This window comes from Protomyctophum parallelum, assembly GCF_964188405.1.
Source record: "Protomyctophum parallelum genome assembly, chromosome: 1".
Lineage (NCBI taxonomy): Eukaryota > Metazoa > Chordata > Actinopteri > Myctophiformes > Myctophidae > Protomyctophum > Protomyctophum parallelum.
The window spans coordinates 88,766,263-88,789,896 of record NC_139697.1 but is presented as its reverse complement, the minus strand read 5'-3'; the positions used below and the strand labels follow the sequence as shown (position 1 = coordinate 88,789,896).

The 23,634-nt window shown below is 46.2% G+C and overlaps 1 protein-coding gene across 2 annotated transcripts; it reads right to left on the bottom strand.

The window, feature by feature from the left end:
- Positions 1–2,907: 2,907 nt before the first annotated feature.
- On the bottom strand, positions 2,908–19,157 carry nccrp1 (P1, F-box associated domain containing). 2 transcript variants are annotated; one of them, XM_083778605.1, is made up of 7 exons: positions 18,830–19,157; positions 10,523–10,603; positions 9,295–9,391; positions 8,645–8,740; positions 7,080–7,218; positions 3,027–3,160; positions 2,908–2,966 (listed from the first exon to the last, which is right to left on the bottom strand). In XM_083778605.1, the coding sequence occupies exons 1-7, from the start codon at positions 18,972–18,974 to the stop codon at positions 2,954–2,956; spliced, it is 705 nt and encodes a 234-aa protein (XP_083634731.1). In that variant the 5' UTR covers positions 18,975–19,157; the 3' UTR covers positions 2,908–2,953. The 2 variants fall into 2 exon arrangements, with proteins under 2 accessions (XP_083634731.1, XP_083634730.1); XM_083778604.1 differs by having other exon boundaries at positions 2,908–3,160.
- Positions 19,158–23,634: the final 4,477 nt, after the last annotated feature.

Below are 23,634 nucleotides of genomic sequence, written 5' to 3'. Positions count from 1 at the left end.
GAAATTGGCTGCCGACCCCCCCATCTGAAAATATGTTGGACTGGACTCCCCAATCTGAAAATATGGACTCCCCAGAAGCAAGGTTTTGAGATAATAAATGTTCGCTCTGATAGAAGATTTTCATTTTCAGGATTTCAAAAAAATGGCAGACCTACAAGCTCGTAGCATGGCACCCGGTGATCTGCTATTTTTCAATAGCTAAAGTGTAACATAATGCTCACAAATGAGAATGTTCGTAATGTAGTAACAGTGAGACAGAATGTGTCCCGTTTCTCTATGAGGACAGGGTTGCCGGTTACGAAAGGTATACATGTGATAACTATGGGTTACTTGGGAGTGTATCAGGGCAGTGTCATTTAGATTCTTTGAGGTAGTATCTATGATATTGTGCACCCAGACAATCAAACATAATAAGAGTGAGTGGCACCCGGGGTGTATCATTCATGCAATCAACACCTTGTATGTCTCATTCATCAACTCCTAACAGCCCCACTGGCAGCCAGAGGTATCATTGGACACAAGGAATAGGTTAGCATGATCTGCAGCTAGACGAGTGATGCCTTTATGTCTGTCACACAAGCATCGGCTCTAGATTTTCATCCATATCGGGAACTGTCAACGGGGGAAAGCAAAATGAGAAATGATCCACTAAAGTTAAGAGCAATACGTACAAGTTAGAAGAACCCTTGACATTACATTAGTCTTCACAGCCAAGTGAAACAAATGGCTAACATTTACTGTCTGAGGAGAAAGCTTGGCTGTGAAAGTAAAGTGTCCGCTAAAATGAATGCCAACTAAGGAGCTGCAACTCTACCTTTATGTTAATGAGGATGCACAGCACATGAGAGCAGACTTTGGAACAAGATGTAATGAAATCCCATCTAATTACCAGCCGCCAACAGATCCCATTGTTTGTGTCTTATGTAAGCCTAATCATTAAGGTAGCCTATACATTTGGACTAATGCAATTAGAAACCTTAGTAGGCCTACTAAGAGAGAATAATGATACAATGAAATAAAATGTCTATGGTTATGTATTGTATAATGGTCATAATTGAAATATGGTCAAATTAAAACAATTATGGTCAGATTTAAGTAGGACTACATTGTAATTAACATTTAAGGGGGGGGGGGGGTGCCTATAATGATGGATTAAATAAAAATGCCATGTCTGTGAAGAATAAGCATACCTCCATTTGGGATGTCTATTGCACAAGACGAATATTAGGCTATAAACTAAATGTGCCCTGTTTAAATGTCTACTTATAATTATTCATGTAATAGAATAATGCACAGTACAGTAGATATGTCTAATTTGCAGACGACATATTAAAGTTAGGATTGTAAGTATTACTATGTTACTACATTAATTAAACTTAATTGGATCGAAACATGATACTTAAGTAACTTAACTTTAGCCTTGGATCAAAACGGTTTATTTTTTAATCGATTCTGCCATTTTTGTATAGTTATAACGTCAGAATCAATAAAAAGGTCAGATGCAAAATCAATCGATAAAAGACATCCATGACAGTCTGAATACAAGGATACTCTTAACGTACACAAATAAGCTTGAACCATGGCTACTGCTACAGCCTGTTATTTTAGCCTATAACGTTTTTTTTCGCCGAGGATGAAAAATATAGATCAACAATAAACTGGTCACCGAAGTCGCGTCAAAGTCGAGGCACCTGTTACTTTGTTACTTGAGTCTTCTTGAACTGATGATCGGTTCTTCTTACCTTTCTCTTATGGCACAACTCCACCAGATGCTGGCATTGCTTCTTTGAACGCTCAAAAACCGTACCCGGATAAAAGTCTCCTCCTCTGTAACGTAGCCTATACAGGCAGCGCTGCACCGGACACACACTTTACCGTTTAAAGAACTCACATTCCACTGGGATGGATAGATGCTACACTATACAGTCCATGCGGTTGAGCGATAGACACAACACACACACACACACACACACGCGCGCGCGCTCTGCGCAACTGCCAACCCGACACTTTCATTGGTGCAAAAGTATAGTCGCGGAACATGCATGGCGTGGCGTGGCACAACACAGCTGATGCCGGTAAAACATAATTAGGCCGTATTTGAAACAGCTAGTGTTCACTGTTTTAAACTTTTATCGCAATGACCTGTTTAATTGATTATGAACGGAAAAGGATCTAAGTTGTACAGTTTGGAGCATATACAGTAGATAATAAATCTACATGTACATCCATCCGTGTGTGTGTGTGTGTGTGTGTGTGTGTGTGTGTGTGTGTGTGTGTGTGTGTGTGCGCGCGTGTGATCATTTTGTAATAATTCTCAGATAGTTACTGTCATTGATGTGACAGACTATAGTAATGTTTACGTAGCCTAAATTCTATCTGATAATGTGAATCACACACACAGTTTAAAATATTGAGTATTCATTAATAATATATATTCCTTCTGCTGTAGGACTGTACCATATTATTTATTTAACAATTTATATGATCTTTTTTCGCACTTTAGGGGCAAAAAACATCTTTATTTGGAAAAGGACAAGGATAACAAAATATAGCTTCAGTCAAACTACAAAGTGTGCAGGCCAGCTTAGTTCAAGCAAAACAATTGTTAATTTAATTAGCCAGATTACACTGACCATATAATTGCACAAAATCTGATGTTTTTCATGATCACACCATTCTAAAATATTTGGGCACTTTGTGATTGACACACCTCCTCTAAACCAGTGGTTCCCAAAGTGGGGTCCGGGGACCCCCAGGGGTCCATGAGGGAGTTCCAGGGGGTCCCCAGCTAAATGATAGTTTGTAACCAAATGGACCATTGCGGGTCTGTAACTGTAAAGAGTGTGTATAAATGGAACCAATCTCAGAGTTAAATCAACATGGGTTCCTGGCATATTCTCTTAAAACAAGTTTGGGAACCACTGCTTTAAGGACTTCCTCAAACGGTGCAGGACTAGCAGTTGCACCTGGTCGGTCTCACAAGGACTGCACTGCCAGTGACCAGCGTAGCGGACTAGCAGTTAGACCTGGTCGGTCTCACAAGGACTGCACTGCCAGTGACCAGCGTGGGGAACAGCTCCACCATGAAGCTGTTCTTCAGGCGATGCACAAAGTGAACATACCTCACCCCAGGTCCATAGCCTGAGAACACATGGGAAACCTACGGACATACAAACACACAAACACACAAATTAACTTCTCCACACACGCTGCTGTTTTTGACGGGGTCATCCCTATGTTCCCCAGGTTCTACGTTCCCCAGGTGCTATGTTCCCCACTTACCTTAGGGTTTAGGGTCAGCGTTAGGTTTCTGGTTTAAGGACTTCAGTGTTTTGTACTATACAATTGTATGTAGAAGTACAGAACAAAGAATGTTTGTTTTTGCCATCTTTGTTGAAGAGTCTGAGCAATTATGTTTTAAGACTAGATAGTTTAAGTAGCCTACTGCTAGGCAGGCCTAAAGTTCAATGACTGAGCTTAAGGTCGCATTCATACCAGAGAGCTTTGCTGCGATTAAAACGAATCCTGCTGCGCATTGTCAGAAAGTGCGCTTCGTTTGGCAGGTGTGAAGGCTCATTCGAATCCTAATGCGCAGCAAATAACCGCATTTTACTCCGCCCAAAAACGTGGGTTTCGCTTCGCTTTGAATCGCACTTGACTACGATTCGGTGCAGGTGTGAATGCAATCCGCAGTAAATAAAGGAAATGAAGCAAACATAATGTGGCGGGTGAGGAGCTGAACACAGTTGGAGACGGTTAAGGCATATTTTACGCAGCGCAAAGATGTCCCGTTACTGTGGATAGACGTGGTCGAATAAGGAGACTGAAGCCCTGATCGAAATGAGGACGTGTACATTAATCAATTGCTTAAGAAAACACATAAAAACACTGCAGGGTATTATAGCCTACATAATATTCTGTCTGTCTCTCTGTGCGTGCCGTAAACATGGAGTGCTGTCACTGTGTGGGACTGGGGAGTTATATCAGTGCGCTCATGCAGCGCTGTGCCTCCATGCCCAAAAGAACAGTGTGTGGCGGCTGCGTGCGTAGAGAGAGAGAGAGAGAGAGAGAGAGAGAGAGGGGGGGGGGGGGTCCCAGACGGCACGACACATGCACGTTATGAGTGTAATTTTATCATCATAGATTTCACTGTGTAGGCTATAGTTTATGAATGGAACACATTGATAAAGGTCCCCTCTGCTGCGTTTCCAATTGCTGCGAATGACAGTGTGAAGGCAAACCCCAGCCAATTAAAAATGCAATAATCCCAATTCCCCGCCCATACGGATCTGAGTCTACCGAAGTATTAGGTGAGAATGTGACCTTAATCAGAATTTGCTACTAAAAGTAACACTAAGTTGCTAAAATACTTTTAGTCTTACTAGAATTACTAAAATTACTAGGTTAGGTTTCTGGTTTAGGTTTATTCTAAGTGGGGAACAAATAACCTTTTTTGCATGGTGGGGAACATAGAACCTGGGGAACATAGGTTTTTGACACAGTCAAAATAATGATTCTAAAACGGGTAGTCCCAATACTTCATTCTGATTGGCTGGTTACCGTCACGTGACCGGTGTAAATTTCACCGATAACCCACTCCTTCAATCACTTTGTATCAAACTGCAGCCTTGTAGCTGAACTGGGGAAGGGGAGCGCTTGATTGCTTTACAAACACATGCCGTGCGGGCGTCTGAGCACCGCCCGGCTCATATGACTGTGAATGTGTGGCTCCAGGCAGCCCCGTAAATACATCAAGCGCTATTCTCCCGTCACATAGGCTACTTGCGGAGCAAAACAAGGAAGTGTTTTGGCTCTGGGTCGCTCGCTCTGGTGGCACAATTTGCACAAAGCGTAGATACTTTTGTGAATTTAATAGTTTTAATATTGCTATATGTTTGTAACCGTTTTAGAAAAGAAATAATCAAGGCCTGAATCCAGGGGTTGATCATCGCCATGCTGACTTGTCAAAATTCGATTCTATTTTTTGACATGGACATACAAAATGAGTAGACATAACATATAAAACCACGGTTCCCAAAGTGGGGTCCGGGGACCCCCAGGGGTCCTTGAGGGAGTTCCAAAGGGTACCCACCTAAATGGTAGTTAGGAACCAAATGAGAGTGTACAAACTCTCAGAGATTTTACGATATAAATTGGGGTCCCAGAAATGCCATTAAAGGGGGGTCCGTATAGACTAATGCATGTCAAACTGGGGGTCCTTGAAATGAAAATGGTCGAGAATCACTGCTAGAACCGTAATAAAAACCGTCTCTCATGGGGGGTCCCTGGCATATCTTTTCAAATTGAGGTCCGCAGGCTAAAAATGTCGATTTAGGGGTCCTTTACATGAAAAGGTTTGGGAACCACTGATAATAAAAGCTAAATATGGTTTCTGCCTCGGGTTTGAGTAAATGGTGCGCTGTGACTGGCCAGTCGCTGTGATTGACAGCCTACACCTAACCCTAACCCTAACCTTAACCTCAGTAAAACTATACCTAAACCTAACCTCAGTAAACTATACCTAAACCTAACCTCAGTCAAACTAACGCAGTTTGAACAATGTGGAACCTGTTGTAAACAAGTGTAATGCTTAATTGGGTCGTCCACTCACAGTTGACAGTCTTTGTATTGAGTTTGTGCTTAAAATGTACTGTAAATTCTACAAACTGTTAATAAATATTTCAATCAATCAAAAGTGGCTGGGGGGCGTTTCCAAGAACGCGAATCCGCGGAAGAAACCCTTTTAGCATGCCAGAGAGAGCCCAGACACTCCCTTCTGGTAGAATGCAAATGTTGGCCAGCAGGGGGAGTGGTTCCACCAGGTTACAGAGTTATGGCGGTCCTTGGAAATAAAACGTTTGAGAACCACTGTCCTAGTGGACTCCTAATGTGCCAAACATAGTGTGTAAAAACTACATCTACAATGTTGCCATGGATGAGGCCAGGTCTTCATGGATGAGGCCAGGTCTTCATGGATGAGGCCAGGTCTTCATGGATGAGGCCAGGTCTTCATGGATGAGGCCAGGTCTTCATGGATGAGGCCAGGTCTTCATGGATGAGGCCAGGTCTTCATGGATGAAGCCAGGTCTTCATGGATGAGGCCAGGTCTTCAATGGATGATTGTAGAATCAAGTCTACAAATGTCTTCTAAATCCTGACAGTTTTCTGAAGAACCTACCGGTATGTTACTATAGAGCACCGAAGTCCTGACGTCACTGTCGGAAGAGGGCGTCAGTCCCCAGGTTCATGTATTTTTTATTTGCATTTTAGATCTCTTCATATAAGAACTGCGTTTGAAAAATAAACCGATCACCCCGGCCTTTTCACGCATATGTATATGAAGCATCGACTGAAGGTGGAAATGTACAAATATACCCAAAGAGTAACAAAATAAGCGTTAGAAACGAGTCAAACAACCCAGAGACTACATTTCCGGGTAGGCGGATGTCTGCATCTGCCCGTCGCACAACAGAAACTGAATGTTTATTACGTTTTTTTTTTATTATTGATATTTAATGTTTCGTGGTTAGTACGAGTCGAGTCAGCACCAGCTGAGCTTACGTCAACGAGAATCTCAGGAACGCAATGTGTTGACAGCTGGGCTGACAGAAAAGCAGAGATGATCGGTTTATTTTTCAAACACAGTTCTTATATGAAGCGATCTAAAATCCCCCTATGGGGATTGCAATGCAAATAAAGAAATACATGAACCTGTGTACTGGCGCCCTCTACTGAAAGTGACGTCAGACTTCGGTGCTCTATGTCAGTGGTGCTCAACCTTTTTCATGTCAAAGACCCCCAGAATTATCTGCATTTGGCCATGGACCCCCCATCTGAAAATATGTTGTTCCAGGGACCCCCTCAGAAGCAAAGATTTGAGTTGAAAAACGTTCGCTCAAAAATAATATATCTTTGCACCACATTTTCATGATTTTTCAAAGAAAATAGCAGACCTACAAGCTCGTAGCGTGGGACTCTGTGCCGCGCTTTGAGCTTGTAGATCTGCTATTTTTCAATAGCTAAAGTATGACATGATGCTTAAAACACCAAAAGGGGTTCCCCGTCCAGAATGGACTCACCTCTTTCCAGGTGTGTGAGAAGTTGCTCAGGTCCTCAGTGGGGTTGGCGGTGTGCTCTGAGATCACTGTCTGCTTGTCAGCGCCCAATAACTTTACATGCAGCTGGTAGATGGACTCATGCACCTGACTCTCTTCATAGCTAACAAACAAACAGAGAATAAAAGCATAATTATGTTAAGTGTCATGATTAGTCATTACTGAAACATTATTTCTACCTGTGTTGGAAGCACTTTACGTTTTGCTGTGAATCTCATAGAAACAGATGATCATGATCATTTTGGATAAAAAGGGTCTGTGTTTGTAACATACTGTGATTACCATATTACAAACACATGATTTCAACGACAACAAAAAAAATATTATTTTAAAAGGGGAGGCTTTTTTGTAAAAATCCCTGCCCGTAATACCTTCATATATTTAAAATAGGGTTACCAGTGAAGGGCAAACTGCCTATTCACTGGGGACTATGCAAGGCAGAGGCGTCCACCCGCCTGAGTCCAAGTTTAAGCTAGACCGCATACCTAGTATGTATGTATGTATGTATGTATGTATGTATGTATGTATGTATGTATGTATGTATGTATGTATGTATGTATGTATGTGTGTATGTATGTATGTGTGTATGTATGTATGTGTGTATGTATGTATGTATGAGTACAGACAGCTGTTGAGCTTCACACTGACCACTATAACTATAACAATAGCACAGTAGAGTAGAGTACAGTACACACACACACACACTGCAATGCTCAGTTCACACAGGTGTGATTTTGTTATGTTATTTTAGGCTGTGCGTATAATCTAGAATAGGTAGCACAAATCCACCATTCCAACATGAGAAACATACTGTATATAGACTAGCTATATGATCTATAGATTCTATACTAACCCTAAGCCATACTGCACACCAAGTTGGCAGTTGTACCTATTGTGAGAGAGTTGATAAGACGACAGTAATCACATGTAGTCAGACCATCATATAGATCTCCACCTGCTGATACTGTACATTTGGTGCAGTGTTGTTTTAGCAGCAAATTTTGATTTTAGTTTTAGTCTCTTGAATAGTTTTCATTTAGTTTTAGTCACATTTTAGTCACCTGAAATGTTTTAGTGTTAGTCTAGTTTTAGTCAACTAAATATCATAAGATTTTAGTCGACTAAATCTCCAGTTAATTTAGTCGAACAAAATGTATTTTTTTCACTTGCTGAAAAAAGGTTCAGCATGCAACCAAGTGTAAAATGACTTATACTGGATCTCTTGTCTCTTGTCCCTTCCTAACATTTTAGTCTAGTTTTTATTTGTTAACAAAATCGTCAGTATATTTAGTCTTAGTTTTAGTCATCAGAGCTTAGTTTTCATGTAGTTTCCATTTAGTTTTCGTCAGTGTAAAAAGGTAGTAGACGAAACATTTTTCGTCTTAGTTTTAGTCGACAAAAACAACACTGGTCTGGCGACATCTACATTCAATGAATGGGCCATTCATTCATACAATGCATGGCTGGCTATGACAACAGTGATAATGCAATCACAAATACTTTTCCACCGGGGAGGTCAACCAACCCACCAGTCTTCGATGACTATGTCAGGCTGAAAGTCATCCAGCAGCTCATCCCATAGTCCCTCTGCCTTCAGGTCTACCACCTGCTCCATGGAAAACCAGCTGAGGACAGACAGACAGACGGACAAGACAGACAGACAACACTGTAATACCTAATGAGTGCAGAGGAGCTGATAAGAGTGGGCTGTTGTTCCGTTAGGCTGGGCGTTGGTGTCAGATGCTTTACTTGATGTACTTATTATAGGTGGCTGGCTGGCTGGCGTCTGATCCCAAGTAGCAATCACCCAGGGACGTGCACACATAGACATCAAAGGAGGGCTTCAGCCCCTGCCCTTTTACCCGTCTGTAAAACAACTGCCCTTTCCAGACCACGAATGCAGCATTTACTACGGTGGAAGTAATGCACATGCCCCTCCTCTCCTTTCCAAGCATTCAGGAGAATTGCTTATTTTTTCACTCCTGAACTTGGAACGCAGCATTTTGCGTTGAACAAATTTGTTTCGAAATCCATGACTCGTAACCCGCATCTCCAGTAGATAAAAGATTGCTGGGTTGCGCCCAGAAAATAGCTGATCTACAAGCTTGTAGATCAGCTATTTTCGCTATTTTTTTTTCACTCTCTGCACGTCACCTGTCTGATCCCAAGCAGCGCTCACCTGTACTGAGGAAGATGACAGACGACAGCACCTGGCGGGATGCCACTGGAGTCATAGGGGAGGACTTCCCTGCTTGTGATCCAGCCCGTGAAGTCACCTGTAGGGTCATCATCACAACATTTACACATAAATAAATCTTTTAGTTTGTAGTTTGCTTTAACCTATTAAGACCTGAGGACTATTCTACAAAATGCCCTCGAAATCCGTGGTTCTCAAACTTTCATTTTTTTCCCCTTTTTTAATGTTCAGAAGTTAGCAAGCTTGTACAGCGTGGCACGAAGAATCTAAAATGAGACCAATGCTTTCCCGGTTTTAATCAGACCCAGTGTGTGTCCAGTGGAAACCTCGTATGAATCTGATCTCGGGTCAGAATGGGTTAATTTCCTGCTATCAAACTTTGCCGTGTGAGAACCGGACCTGGAGCGGATGATATCACTACGTCATGTTGTAGTCTTGCTTTGTATAGTCATCAGGCAGGAACAATCAATCAGAACTTCCCTTTTACCTCAAACCGGAAGAATAACAATAAAAGCTCTCGTAGCCTTCGGCTTTTATTGAGAAAAAAGAAATCGGTTTGAGGGAAAAGGAAGTTCCAGATGATTGTTCCTGCCTGATGACTGACTACACAACAATACGACATGATGTAGTGTTGTTTTTGGCAGCAAATTTCTATTTTAGTTTAGTCATAGTCTTTGGACTGAAACTTCATTTAGTTTTAGTCACCTGGAATGTCTTAGTGTTAGTCTAGTTTTAGTCAACTAAATGTCATAAGATTTTAGTCGACTAAATCTACGGTTGATTTAGTCGACTAAAATGTATTTTGGCGGGCCTTGATGCCGTCGTAATGAGTGTTTTTACACTTGCTGAAAATAGCCGATCTACAAGCTCACAACGCGTCGCATTGCGTTGTGAGCTTGTAGATCGGCTATTTTCAGCATGCAACCAAGTGTAAAATGACTTCTACTGGATCTCTTGTCCACTAGTCCCTTCCTAACATTTTAGTCTAGTTTTTATTTGTCGACGAAATTGTCAGTATATTTAGTCTTAGTTTTAGTCATCGTAGCTTAGTTTTCATTTAGTTTCCGTTTGTTTTTGTCAGTGAAAAAAGGTAGTCGACGAACATTTTTCGTCTTAGTTTAGTCGACGAAAACAACATCCGCTCCCGACCGGATCATAAAGCCGAAAAAGGAATGCTGCCCAGGCTACCATTTCCCCCTCTCTCTCTCACCTTCAGGTTCAAAACGTGGTGGTCCACATGGCGGCATACCCGTCAGCTCAGCTTCAGGAGGAGGGCTGTCCTTCGACAAACCTGTCAAAGGCACTACAGTAAGGGGATCACCACACCCAAGGCATGCACTATAATCCTACTGTAAATATCACAAATATCTTTCTGACAGGGACACAGACATGTTTCAGTCATAAAAAAAGAAGAAAGGAATTAACCTTATAGTATGAGTGGCCAACACCCATACATTTTAGAACCTGTTGAACCTCTGATAGGGTTGGGGTTGCGTATTGGTATTGTAATATCTTTCACCTATTGTATATTTATGTATAAAATATAATAATGTAAAAATATTGATATAAAAAATAGATCAGTCATAAAAACTCTAATAGAAAGAATAGAAAATCAACCAAAAAGTTCAAGATAATCATGTGACAACAAAATGAAAATCACTGTACACTGTATTAGCATATATATATATATTGTGGCATGTCGCTAGGCAACAGGCCGCCAGGTAGGCATGGGTCCCGAGAGAGCCAGTGGGAGAGAGGCAGAGTGCAGCAGAGAAGGCCACGCCCACCACTCGGCCAGCTGGTAGACAGCCGCTACGTGCCCGCCTACATGTTGTCTCAAGTTCATGAATACCAATCAAGGCCACCTGTGGAGCCAGACAGAGAGACAACATGTAGGCGAGGCTGCCTCTGCCCTCACTTCTCCCATGACGCTCTCAGAGACAGGTCGGGCCATGCACTGGCGGTAAGCGACTCCACTCACACACACACACACAACTCACAGCGTTCTGTATGTGAAGGGGCAAAGCACTAATTCATCTCTCTCTATCCCATATACAGGCAACACGTTCCTGGTACTAATTCTGTTCATTCATAAAACCCGCTGCTGAGATTGAGACGGGGAGTGGAAAACCCCGTCAATGTGTCTCAGACAGGAGGAACATTATAAGTCTAAACACAGACACCCCGTGAGGGCTGGTAGGGAAAGAGCCGGCCAGCGCCACCCTTAGGGAGAGAAGGGAAAGCCTGGAGCTCCCACCAGTGACTGTTCTTATATGATTTGTGCATTTATGATTTGATCCACCCTTCAAACCCACGGGGCTGTATTTAATAAACTCGCCAGTAGGCGATATTCTGTTCCATTGAGCGTCTTGAGTGTCTTGGTGTTGTTCAGTCCCCACAAGTGGTGGAGAATAGTGGGATTTTACGAACTGAACCACACCAACCTCTCCGAGACAGATGGATAGGGACCAGGCAATTGACGCGCTTCTCCAGAGCCAAAACAATTTACAAGCCTCGGTCCATGAGTTAGTACGCCATTTCCATAGAGAGGCTAACGTTGCGCGCAACCCAGCCGAAGTACTCACTAAACTCACGCCAGAAGATGACATCGAGACGTACATTGACTTGTTTGAGCGCACAGCGGCTCGAGAGCGTTGGCCAGTGGCTGACTGGGCCAACATCCTGGCGCCGTTTCTCACCGGGGAACCACAACGGGCGTGGGGAGATCTATCCCTCGCAGATTCCCGAGACTACCAGCGGCTAAAGATAGCGATACTCGCTCGCCAGGGCCTCAGCTTACCGGCACGCGCACAGCGTTTCCATGACTGGACCTTCCATCTCTCTCAGCCACCCCGCGCGCAAATAGCGGCCCTGGGCCGGTTGACTCATAGCTGGCTAACGACAGCAGGTGACTTGCCCGCAGTAGATAGAGTAGTGATCGATAAATGTATCAGAGTGTTGCCGCCAGACGCACGACAGTATGTAGCCCAGGTTGCCCCCGGCTCGGTTGACGAGCTGGTGAACCTCGTAGAGAATTACATGGTGACCCTGGACGTCATGAAAGGAACCAGGAGCGAAGCAGCGAAACCCAAACAAGAGGAGCGCACAGGACGGGATAAGAGGGGACCGCCAGCGGGCCGCTCACCACCCCGACAGCGCACGGGCAAACAGGAGAGGAGCCCACGGAACCAGGACCAGGCCCGCCGCTGTTACGTGTGCGGCCAGGCTGACCACCTTTCCTGGTCCTGCCCAGATCGTCACGGGGGCGATGTTCCGATGCCCTCTGCGGCTAGCACCGACGCCGGCAGACGCTGCCTGCACACGGGCACCGACCGCCGCGGCCACACCAACCTCCCGGTGAGAATCAACGGCGTCGATACGGAGGCCCTCCTGGACTCAGGCAGCGCAGTGACACTGGTCCACGCCGACTATGCCGGGCCTGTGAGCGAGACCACCATGCCCGTCAGCTGCGTGCATGGAAACCAGCGTGACTATCCAGTAAGCAAGATACACATTCAAACCACCCGCGGCACCACACTAGTGTCAGCGGGTGTAGTGCCAACCCTACCGGTCCCCCTGCTGATCGGATATGACTGCACCCTGTTCGAGCGACACTGGCGCCCCGGCGTGGAGAGGCCGCCAGGGAGGCGATCACGCCGCCGCCGACGCCAAAACAGACCACAGCCACCCCGCGGAGCACGACCCGCATGCCCAGCGTTTGGAGCCCCGTCTGACGCCTCGAGAAGTGACAGCTCCCACAGCGCTGACGACCCCGGCACTGAAGGGGACCCCGGACCACCCTGCAACCCAGGAGCGGACCCCTTCGCTGAGTTTCCCAACGCGGACACCCCCTCCTCTCCGAGGGTAGGGGAGTTCGCTACAGCACAGTGGAGCGACACCAACTTGGAGATGGCGCGGCAGCGCGTGGACGTCATCGACGGACAAAAGCAGAGCGGGGTGAGTGTACTGAATTTCCCCTACTTTATGTGTAAAGCTGGACTGTTATACCGGGTGGTTAAGGACAAGCGAGAAGAGGAAGTAGAGCAGCTCCTAGTACCAAAACAGTATGTCACTCGGGTGCTGTATCTTGCACACACGCATCAGTTAGGCGCGCACCTCGCTGTGCAGAAAACCTATGAGCGTATACTGGCAAGATTTTACTGGCCGGGAGTTAAGAGGGCTGTTGAAACCTTTTGCCAAAGTTGTCCTGAGTGTCAGAAAACGGCCCCGCGGCCCACATATAGAAATCCCCTAGTACCGCTGCCTATTATTGAAACTCCATTTGAGCGTCTAGCCATGGACATTGTGGGACCCCTCCCGAAATCCGCTAGAGGGCACCGTTACATACTGGTAATACTCGATTATGCCACCCGGTACCCCGAGGCCATCCCGCTCCGCTCTGCCACGGCCAAAACAATAGCACATGAACTTTTAATGCTATTTAGTAGAGTCGGAATACCGGCGGAGATTCTTTCGGATCAGGGCACCTGTTTCATGGCACGCATGCTAAACGTGCTGTACAAATGGCTAAAGATCAAGCGCATCCGCACCTCTATTTATCACCCCGAGACGGATGGCTTAGTGGAACGCTTTAACCAAACATTGAAAAAGATGCTCAGGAAACTAGTTGACATAGACGGGAAAGATTGGGACCAGCTAATCCCCTATGTCCTCTTCTCTATTCGCGAGGTCCCCCAGGCGTCGACAGGTTTCTCCCCCTTTGAATTGGTATATGGGAGGAGACCCCGGGGACTGTTGGACATAGCAAAGGAGGCGTGGGAAACGCAGCCGTCCCCGCACAGAAGTGTAATAGAGCATGTTGACAGGCTACAGGAGAGAGCGCGCAAAGTCTGGCCCATGGTGCGCGAACACATGGAACGCGCACAGCGGGACCAGGCGCGCATCTACAACCGGGGGGCGCGCGTGAGAGAGTTCCAGGTGGGCGAGCAGGTGCTCGTCCTCGTGCCAACCAGCGAGTGCAAGTTCCTGGCCAAGTGGCAGGGGCCCTACGAGGTGGAGACACGCATCGGCCCGGTCAACTATAGAGTGAGACAGCCAGGCAGGCGAAAACCCCATCAGATATACCACGTTAACATTCTTAAAAAGTGGCACGCGCCTAACACTGTTCCCCCCCGTCTCTCACTCACCACCTTCTCTCCACCTCCCCCTGTCCCCATAGGAGAAGACCTGTCACCGACGCAGCGGCAGGACGTACAGGAGCTGCTTAGCCAGTGCGCGGATGTGTTCTCGGAACGGCCAGGACGCACACATGTCATCGAACATGACATTGAAACCACCCCCGGTAAGGTGGTCCGTCAACGGCCGTACCGCATACCCGAGGCGCGCCGCATAGCGATCAAGGACGAGGTAAAGCAAATGCTCGAATTAGGCGTGATAGAGGAATCCTACAGCCCCTGGGCCAGTCCTATAGTAATAGTGCCCAAACCAGATGGCTCATTGCGCTTTTGCAATGATTTTCGGAAGTTAAATGAAGTGTCCACGTTTGACGCGTATCCGATGGCTCGCGCGGACGAGTTGATCGAGCGGCTGGGCCCCGCCCGGTTCGTCAGTACACTAGACCTCACAAAAGGGTATTGGCAAGTCCCATTATCGGCACGGGCCAAGCCAAAAACCGCTTTCTCCACCCCGGAGGGCCTTTTTCAGTATACCGTCCTCCCGTTCGGTGTCCATGGAGCACCCGCCACGTTTCAACGGCTAATGGACCGGGTCCTGAGACCCCACCGTGACTTTGCCGGGGCATATCTGGATGACATCGTGGTCCACAGCGCCACCTGGCGGTCCCACCTACAACACCTCGAAGCAGTGCTTGGAGCGCTGCGTAAAGCCGGGCTTGTAGCCAACGCCAAAAAGTGTCGCATCGGCCTGACGGAGACAGATTACTTGGGCTTCACAGTGGGACGAGGCTGCGTCAAACCCCAGCGGAAGAAGGTGGAACGGCTGAGGGAATGGCCCCGACCGATCACCAAGAAGCAGGTGAAATCATTTATGGGGCTCATTGCCTATTACCAAAAATTTATTAAAGACTTTGCCACTCTTGCAGCGCCACTCTATGACCTGACCAAGAAGAGCCTGCCCCACCACGTAGGTTGGACCCCCGAGGCGGAGGAGGCTTTCCACACGCTGAAAGCGGCTATATGTGAGGAACCGGTCCTCATTGCCCCGAATTTCAGCCAACCTTTCGTCCTCCACACCGACGCCTCGGGAACGGGGGTAGGAGCCGTGCTCTCGCAGGTCATAGACGGAGAGGAACACCCGGTAACGTACGTCAGTCGAAAACTGCTCAAGCACGAGCGCAACTATGCCACGGTGGAGAAGGAATGTCTCGCCATCAAATGGGCTATTCATCACCTTCGATACTACCTCTGGGGGAGGCAGTTCACCGTCATCACAGATCACGCCCCCCTGAAGTGGATGTCCCGCAACAAAGACAAGAATGACCGCGTTACCAGATGGTTCCTCGAGCTGCAGAATTACAAGTTCGATGTACAACACCGGCCCGGGAAGGAAATAGCGCACGCAGACGCGCTCTCCAGGAGGTACGAGGAAGGGACAGGGACTGAAGCTTCCGGAGCCACCGGCAAGCTTGGAGGGAGGATGTGTGGCATGTCGCTAGGCAACAGGCCGCCAGGTAGGCATGGGTCCCGAGAGAGCCAGTGGGAGAGAGGCAGAGTGCAGCAGAGAAGGCCACGCCCACCACTCGGCCAGCTGGTAGACAGCCGCTACGTGCCCGCCTACATGTTGTCTCAAGTTCATGAATACCAATCAAGGCCACCTGTGGAGCCAGACAGAGAGACAACATGTAGGCGAGGCTGCCTCTGCCCTCACTTCTCCCATGACGCTCTCAGAGACAGGTCGGGCCATGCACTGGCGGTAAGCGACTCCACTCACACACACACACACAACTCACAGCGTTCTGTATGTGAAGGGGCAAAGCACTAATTCATCTCTCTCTATCCCATATACAGGCAACACGTTCCTGGTACTAATTCTGTTCATTCATAAAACCCGCTGCTGAGATTGAGACGGGGAGTGGAAAACCCCGTCAATGTGTCTCAGACAGGAGGAACATTATAAGTCTAAACACAGACACCCCGTGAGGGCTGGTAGGGAAAGAGCCGGCCAGCGCCACCCTTAGGGAGAGAAGGGAAAGCCTGGAGCTCCCACCAGTGACTGTTCTTATATGATTTGTGCATTTATGATTTGATCCACCCTTCAAACCCACGGGGCTGTATTTAATAAACTCGCCAGTAGGCGATATTCTGTAACATTGAGCGTCTTGAGTGTCTTGGTGTTGTTCAGTCCCCACAATATATATATATATATATATATGTGTGTATATTACAATTTACAATTTAGGCATTTAGCAGACGCTCTTAATCCAGAGCGATTTACATTAAGCAAGAACAAAAAAGCATGGGAATACATCACATAAAAAGCATTTATCATGAAACATGCGTAAGCTAAGAAAGTAACAGTGGAATATCTATATAATGAAACTATACATATAAACTATACATATATACTATACTATGCTATACATATGTACTATGACGTGCTATGACTACATACAATGCAATTATAGTGCTGTCTACATAACATGCTATAAGTCTGTATCAAATGCTATCTAAGTCTACAGAGTCTGAAAAGGTGGGTTTTCAGACTACGGCGGAAGATTGGGAGTGATGCTGCAGTTCTGACTGCAATATATATTACAAAACTAATTTCTCAGAAGGCTCTTGATATATATATATATATGCCTATATATATATTACAAAACAAATTTTGTATGTCACTGTCACAATTTGACATTTGAGCAATGTTTCACCAGATGAGACTCACTACCGGTACACAACAATGTCACAACACTGACATCAGTGGTTCACTTTTTCAGGAAGTGAATGTGTGCTTCACTTCCTATAGTCACAGCTAGTGTTGCCATGTCTGCTTATTATAAGCGATCTTTGGATAATTTTTTTCTGTAAAGTCGCTTGTACATTTTGGTAGTTGCTGATTGTATTTTTTGCGCTTGTTTCTAAGGTGTAGTTGTCTATTTGGTCTTTTTCTTAAACGTAGTTGATTATTTGTGCTTGTTTCTAAAGTGTACAGTAGTTGCACTTGCTTGTGCTCGTTTAAACCAGTGGTTCCCACATTTTTTCACATCAAGAAACCCCTGATTAATATGTAATTGTCCACGGACATCCATCTGATATATATTGTATTATAATAATATTCAAAATATTTCAATTTATTCTCAATATTCTTTTTAAAATAACAGATGTATAACCTCATTCGTTCCTATGGTCATGAAGTGTGGGTCATGATGACGCAAATACAAGCGGCCAAAATGTGTTTTCTTCAACGGGTGGCCTTAGAGATAGGGTGAGAAGTTCAGACACGCGAGAGAGACTCGGAGTAGAGTCGCTGCTTCTTTGCCTGGAAAGGAGCCAGCTTAGGTGGTTCGGGCATCTGCATGGTTAGGATGCCTCTCGGGCGTCTCCCTAGGGAGGTCCTCGAGGCACGTCCTACTGGGAGGAGACCCCGGGGCAGACCAAGGACCACGTCCCACTGGGAGGAGACCCCGGGGCAGACCAAGGACCACGTCCCACTGGGAGGAGACCCCGGGGCAGACCAAGGACCACGTCCCACTGGGAGGAGACCCAGACCAAGGCGCAGTTGGAGGAAACACATCGACTCACTGGCCTTGGAACGTCTCGGGAGGAAGTCACTGATGTTGAAGTCCAGAGCTCTCTGGTGGAGCTGTTGCCCCTGCGACCCGACTACAGATAAGCGGTTGAAGATGGATGTATGGAGAATGCAATGAAACTTATTATATATTCTGATATATCTGTTATTAGAGAGAACAATAAATTAGTCTGTGGCGCTCAAAGTGGTTCTCAAAAATGGGGTCCAGAGACTCCTAGGGGTCCTTGAGAGGGTTCCAGGGGGTCCCCCTCCCCAGCAATAAAAATAAAATAAAAATAATAATCTATAGTTTCAAAATCTGTTTAACATACCAGTTTCACCAATCAGCTATTTGAAAATAGATGATCACCGTGTGTCACTCACAATGCAATGATTGCGTGCTTGTGGATCTGCCATTTTCAAAACATCTTGTAAAATATGAATAATATGTAGGCCTATATTGTATTAATATTTTCAGATGGGGCTCCAAAGGCAAATTAATTGAGGGGTCCTGGCAGGACCTTTTTTTTCTTTTTCTTTTTTTTAGAACCACTGGACTAGGCTACAGAATAGAATATTGGAACCCCCTTTTGATTGATTGATTGATTGATTGATTGATTGATTGAAGAATCTAGAATTACAGTACATTTCAAGCACAACTCAATACAAAACTGTTAACTGTGGACAACACCAATAAATTACATGCATTACACTTGTTTACAATAGGGTCCACCATGTTCAATTCATCATAGGCGACTACCTCTACCTTGTTTTAGCATAGTTTGAAGTTTAGTCAAAGTTGACGTCATCCTACCGTGAGGCGCAGGGTTCTTCAACAGATTCCTTCCCAGGGGTTTCTTGTCGTGGACGGACTTCCAGTCCACGGTGTCCGGCAGCGGGACGCCCTGCTGGAGCCCCATCTCACTCTCACACCTCCGCTTCCATTCATCGGTAGACATGGTGGTGGTGACTGTGGATAAGAATGAATGAACCAGGAAGTGTGTGTGTGCGTGTGTCTAGTATTTATTGTAGTCCAACCATACCATAATAATGCCCCAGCCCCACCCTGGTGTTGTAATATCCACAGTCTGTGTGTCTGCACTCTGCACTCTGCACCAAATGTACCCTGGCTGGGCTGTCTTCTCCCCCGGTGTCATAAAAGTATGGAAACCCAAAAGGGTCGAAATTCATTTCAATTAATTTGCCCGGCGAATTAAGAATTAGATTTGTATTTGAAATCAAAAACTATATTCCATGTGTTTTGTGCACACTGCATATGTCATACTACAAGTCCAAATAAGTAATTTATTTGATTAATCTCTATATAGGCTTCATGAGGTATGTCTGTGTTGTCTATGTAACGATAAACGGTAACAAGGAAGTCATAAAACGGTGTCAATAAAATGAAACAGACAACACAACATGGTGACAGACGAGGCGCTGTGTGTGTGTGTGTGTGTGTGTGTGTGTGTGTGTGTGTGGGGGGGGGGTGAAGCACGCCCAGAACACAACGTGCTTATAGCTTCAGAATGGAAGCACCAGGCTCCACCTAGTGGAGGTGACAGACAGGACATCCCACTTTGACAAATTCCAAATGCACCTCACCATTCAAAAATATGGAGTTAGAACAGTCTCAAAAGGTTCACAGTAAATAACACAGATTTGTAACTCACAAGTTCAGATTTGCAACTCACGTGAGTGAATTTGTGTTTCACATTTGTGTTTTGTATCCACAAGTTCAGATTTGTGTTTTGTATCCGTGTTTCGTATCTGTGTTTCGCATCTGTGTTTTGTATTTGTGTTTTGTATTTGTGTTTTGTATTTGTGTTTTGTATCTGTAATTCGCATCTGTGTTTTGTATCTGTGTTTCGCATCTGTGTTTTGTATTTGCGTTTTGTATCTGTAATTTGCATCTGTGTTTTGTATCCGTGTTTCGCATCTGTGTTTTAAACACAAATAAAAAACACAGATGTGAAACACGGATACAAAACACAGATGCAGATTACAGATACAAAACACAAATACAAAACACAAATACAAAACACAGATGCGAAACACGGATACAAAACACAAATCTGAACTTGTGGATACAAAACACAAATGTGAACCTGTGAGTTCACTCACGTGAGTTGCAAATCTGAACTTGTGAGTTACAAATCTGTGAGACTTTTGAGACTGTTTTTGAGACTCTTCTGACGTTGGGCGTTAACGAACGTCATCATTGGCTGAGGGAATCTGTCAATCATTCTGATTGACAGATTCCTCTGCCAATCAGATCGGTCCGCCTTCAGCCAATCCTATGGCTCCTTACATTGTAAGGGGGGGGGGGGGGGGGGGGCTCCTTTTGCAAGACCCCCCAGTAACTCTGTCATTTCTCAACCGTTTTGGACGGGGGTGGGCTCGTTGGAATCATGTCGACCCCCTGGGGGTGTCTTTGGGGGTCTCAAAGATCGGGGACCCCCAGGGACCCCCTGGGACCCCCCGGGACCCCCAAATGGTAACTGTCATTTCTCAACCGTTTTGAACATGGGTGGGCTCATTTGAATTGTGTCGCCCCCCCTGGGGGCGTCTTTGGGGGTCTCAAGGTTCGGGACCCCCAGGGACCCCCCGGGACCCCCAAATGGTAACTGTCATTTCTCAACCGTTTTGAACGGGGGTGGGCTCATTTGAATTGTGTCGCCCCCCTGGGGGCGTCTTTGGGGGTCTCAAGGTTCGGGACCCCCCGGGACCCCCAAATGGTAACTGTCATTTCTCAACCGTTTTGAACGGGGGTGGGCTCATTTGAATTGTGTCGGCCCCCTGGGGGCGTCTTTGGGGGTCTCAAGGTTCGGGGACCCCCAGGGACCCCCCGGGACCCTCAAATGGTAACTGTCATTTCTCAACCATTTTGGACGGGGATGGGCTCATTAGAATCATGTTGCCCCCCTGGGGGCGTCTTTGGGGGTCTCAAGGTTCGGGGACCCCCAGGGACCCCCGGGACCCCCAAATGGTAACTGTCATTTCTCAACGGTTTTGGATGGGGGTGGGCTCATTTGAATCGTGTCGCCCCCCTGGGGGCGTCTTTGGGGGTCTCAAGGTTCAGGGACCCCCAGGGACCCCCAAATGGTAACTCTGTCATTTCTCTACCGTTTTGGACGGGGGTGGGCTCATTTGAATCGTGTCGCCCCCCTGGGGGCGTCTTTGGGGGTCTCAAGGTTCGGGACCCCCCGGGACCCCCAAATGGTAACTGTCATTTCTCAACCGTTTTGAACGGGGGTGGGCTCATTTGAATTGTGTCGCCCCCCTGGGGGCGTCTTTGGGGGTCTCAAGGTTCGGGGACCCCCAGGGACCCCCAAATGGTAACTGTCATTTCTCAACCGTTTTGGACGGGGGTGGGCTCATTTGAATCCTGTCGCCCCCCTGGGGGCGTCTTTGGGGGTCTCAAGGTTCAGGGACCCCCAGGGACCCCCAAATGGTAACTCTGTCATTTCTCTACCGTTTTGTTAGAGTTGTACTTGAAATGTACTGTAATTCTGCAAACTTAATAAACCAATCAATCAATCATGACTTGAAAAAGAAGTGTGCAAATGCACAGAGACTTTTGTGGCTGGTATATCTGCTGTTAATGGTGTGTTTCGTCTATTTTTGTGTTTACAGTAAAATGTACCTGCTTTGCACTACTGCATGCTTCAATGAGGAATGCTAACAACCGAACCATGCTAGTTAGCTCACACATCGTACGGACTGGTCTAGTTTATTGTAACCACAGTTTACATTAGTGTATGTGTTTATTTCTATTTTTATATAAAAGCAACAAAATACATTTTCGTTGTGGCTTGAGTGTTTATTGCACAGTAATTGAGTAATTGCACAGTTTTGTCGGGTAACGGCGAGCCTTGTCAGAGGGAAATAGCTTGGTTAAATGTCCATATCAAGTGATATCTGAAAAGTGTGTGTGAGAGAGAGAGAGCTATAGTAAGAAGAATATGCAGATCAATATAAATGGTTCTCTCTGTCTCCCTCCCATCAATAAAGATCTATCATGAAAATGTCAAGAGTTACCATGTGGGGGTCCCCGAACTTTGAGACCCTCAAAGACACCCCCAGGGGGTCGACATGATTCCAACGAGCCCACCCCCGTCCAAAACGGTTGAGAAATGACAGAGTTACCATTTGGGGGTCCCCAAACCTTGAGACCCCCAAAGACGCCCCCAGGGGGGCGACACGATTCAAATGAGCCCACCCCCGTCCAAAACGGTTGAGAAATGACAGTTACCATTTGGGGGTCCCAGGGGTCCCTGGGGGTCCCCGAACCTTGAGACCCCCAAAGACGCCCCCAGGGGGGCGACACGATTCTAATGAGCCCATCCCCGTCCAAAACGGTTGAGAAATGACAGTTACCATTTGAGGGTCCCGGGGGGTCCCTGGGGGTCCCCGAACCTTGAGACTCCCAAAGACGCCCCCAGGGGGGCGACACAATTCAAATGAGCCCACCCCCGTTCAAAACGGTTGAGAAATGACAGTTACCATTTGGGGGTCCCGGGGGGTCCCTGGGGGTCCCGAACCTTGAGACCCCCAAAGATGCCCCCAGGGGGGCGACACAATTCAAATGAGCCCACCCCCGTTCAAAACGGTTGAGAAATGACAGTTACCATTTGGGGGTCCCGGGGGGTCCCTGGGGGTCCCGAACCTTGAGACCCCCAAAGACGCCCCCAGGGGGGGCGACACAATTCAAATGAGCCCACCCATGTTCAAAACGGTTGAGAAATGACAGTTACCATTTGGGGGTCCCGGGGGGTCCCAGGGGGTCCCTGGGGGTCCCCGATCTTTGAGACCCCCAAAGACACCCCCAGGGGGTCGACATGATTCCAACGAGCCCACCCCCGTCCAAAACGGTTGAGAAATGACAGAGTTACTGGGGGGTCTTGCAAAAGGAGCCCCCCCCCCCTTACAATGTAAGGAGCCATAGGATTGGCTGAAGGCGGACCGATCTGATTGGCAGAGGAATCTGTCAATCAGAATGATTGACAGATTCCCTCAGCCAATGATGACGTTCGTTAACGCCCAACGTCAGAAGAGTCTCAAAAACAGTCTCAAAAGTCTCACAGATTTGTAACTCACAAGTTCAGATTTGCAACTCACGTGAGTGAACTCACAGGTTCACATTTGTGTTTTGTATCCACAAGTTCAGATTTGTGTTTTGTATCCGTGTTTCGCATCTGTGTTTTGTATTTGTGTTTTGTATTTGTGTTTTGTATCTGTAATCTGCATCTGTGTTTTGTATCCGTGTTTCACATCTGTGTTTTTTATTTGTGTTTAAAACACAGATGCGAAACACGGATACAAAACACAGATGCAAATTACAGATACAAAACGCAAATACAAAACACAGATGCGAAACACAGATACAAAACACAGATGCGAATTACAGATACAAAACACAAATACAAAACACAAATACAAAACACAAATACAAAACACAGATGCGAAACACAGATACGAAACACGGATACAAAACACAAATCTGAACTTGTGGATACAAAACACAAATGTGAAACACAAATTCACTCACGTGAGTTGCAAATCTGAACTTGTGAGTTACAAATCTGTGTTATTTACTGTGAACCTTTTGAGACTGTT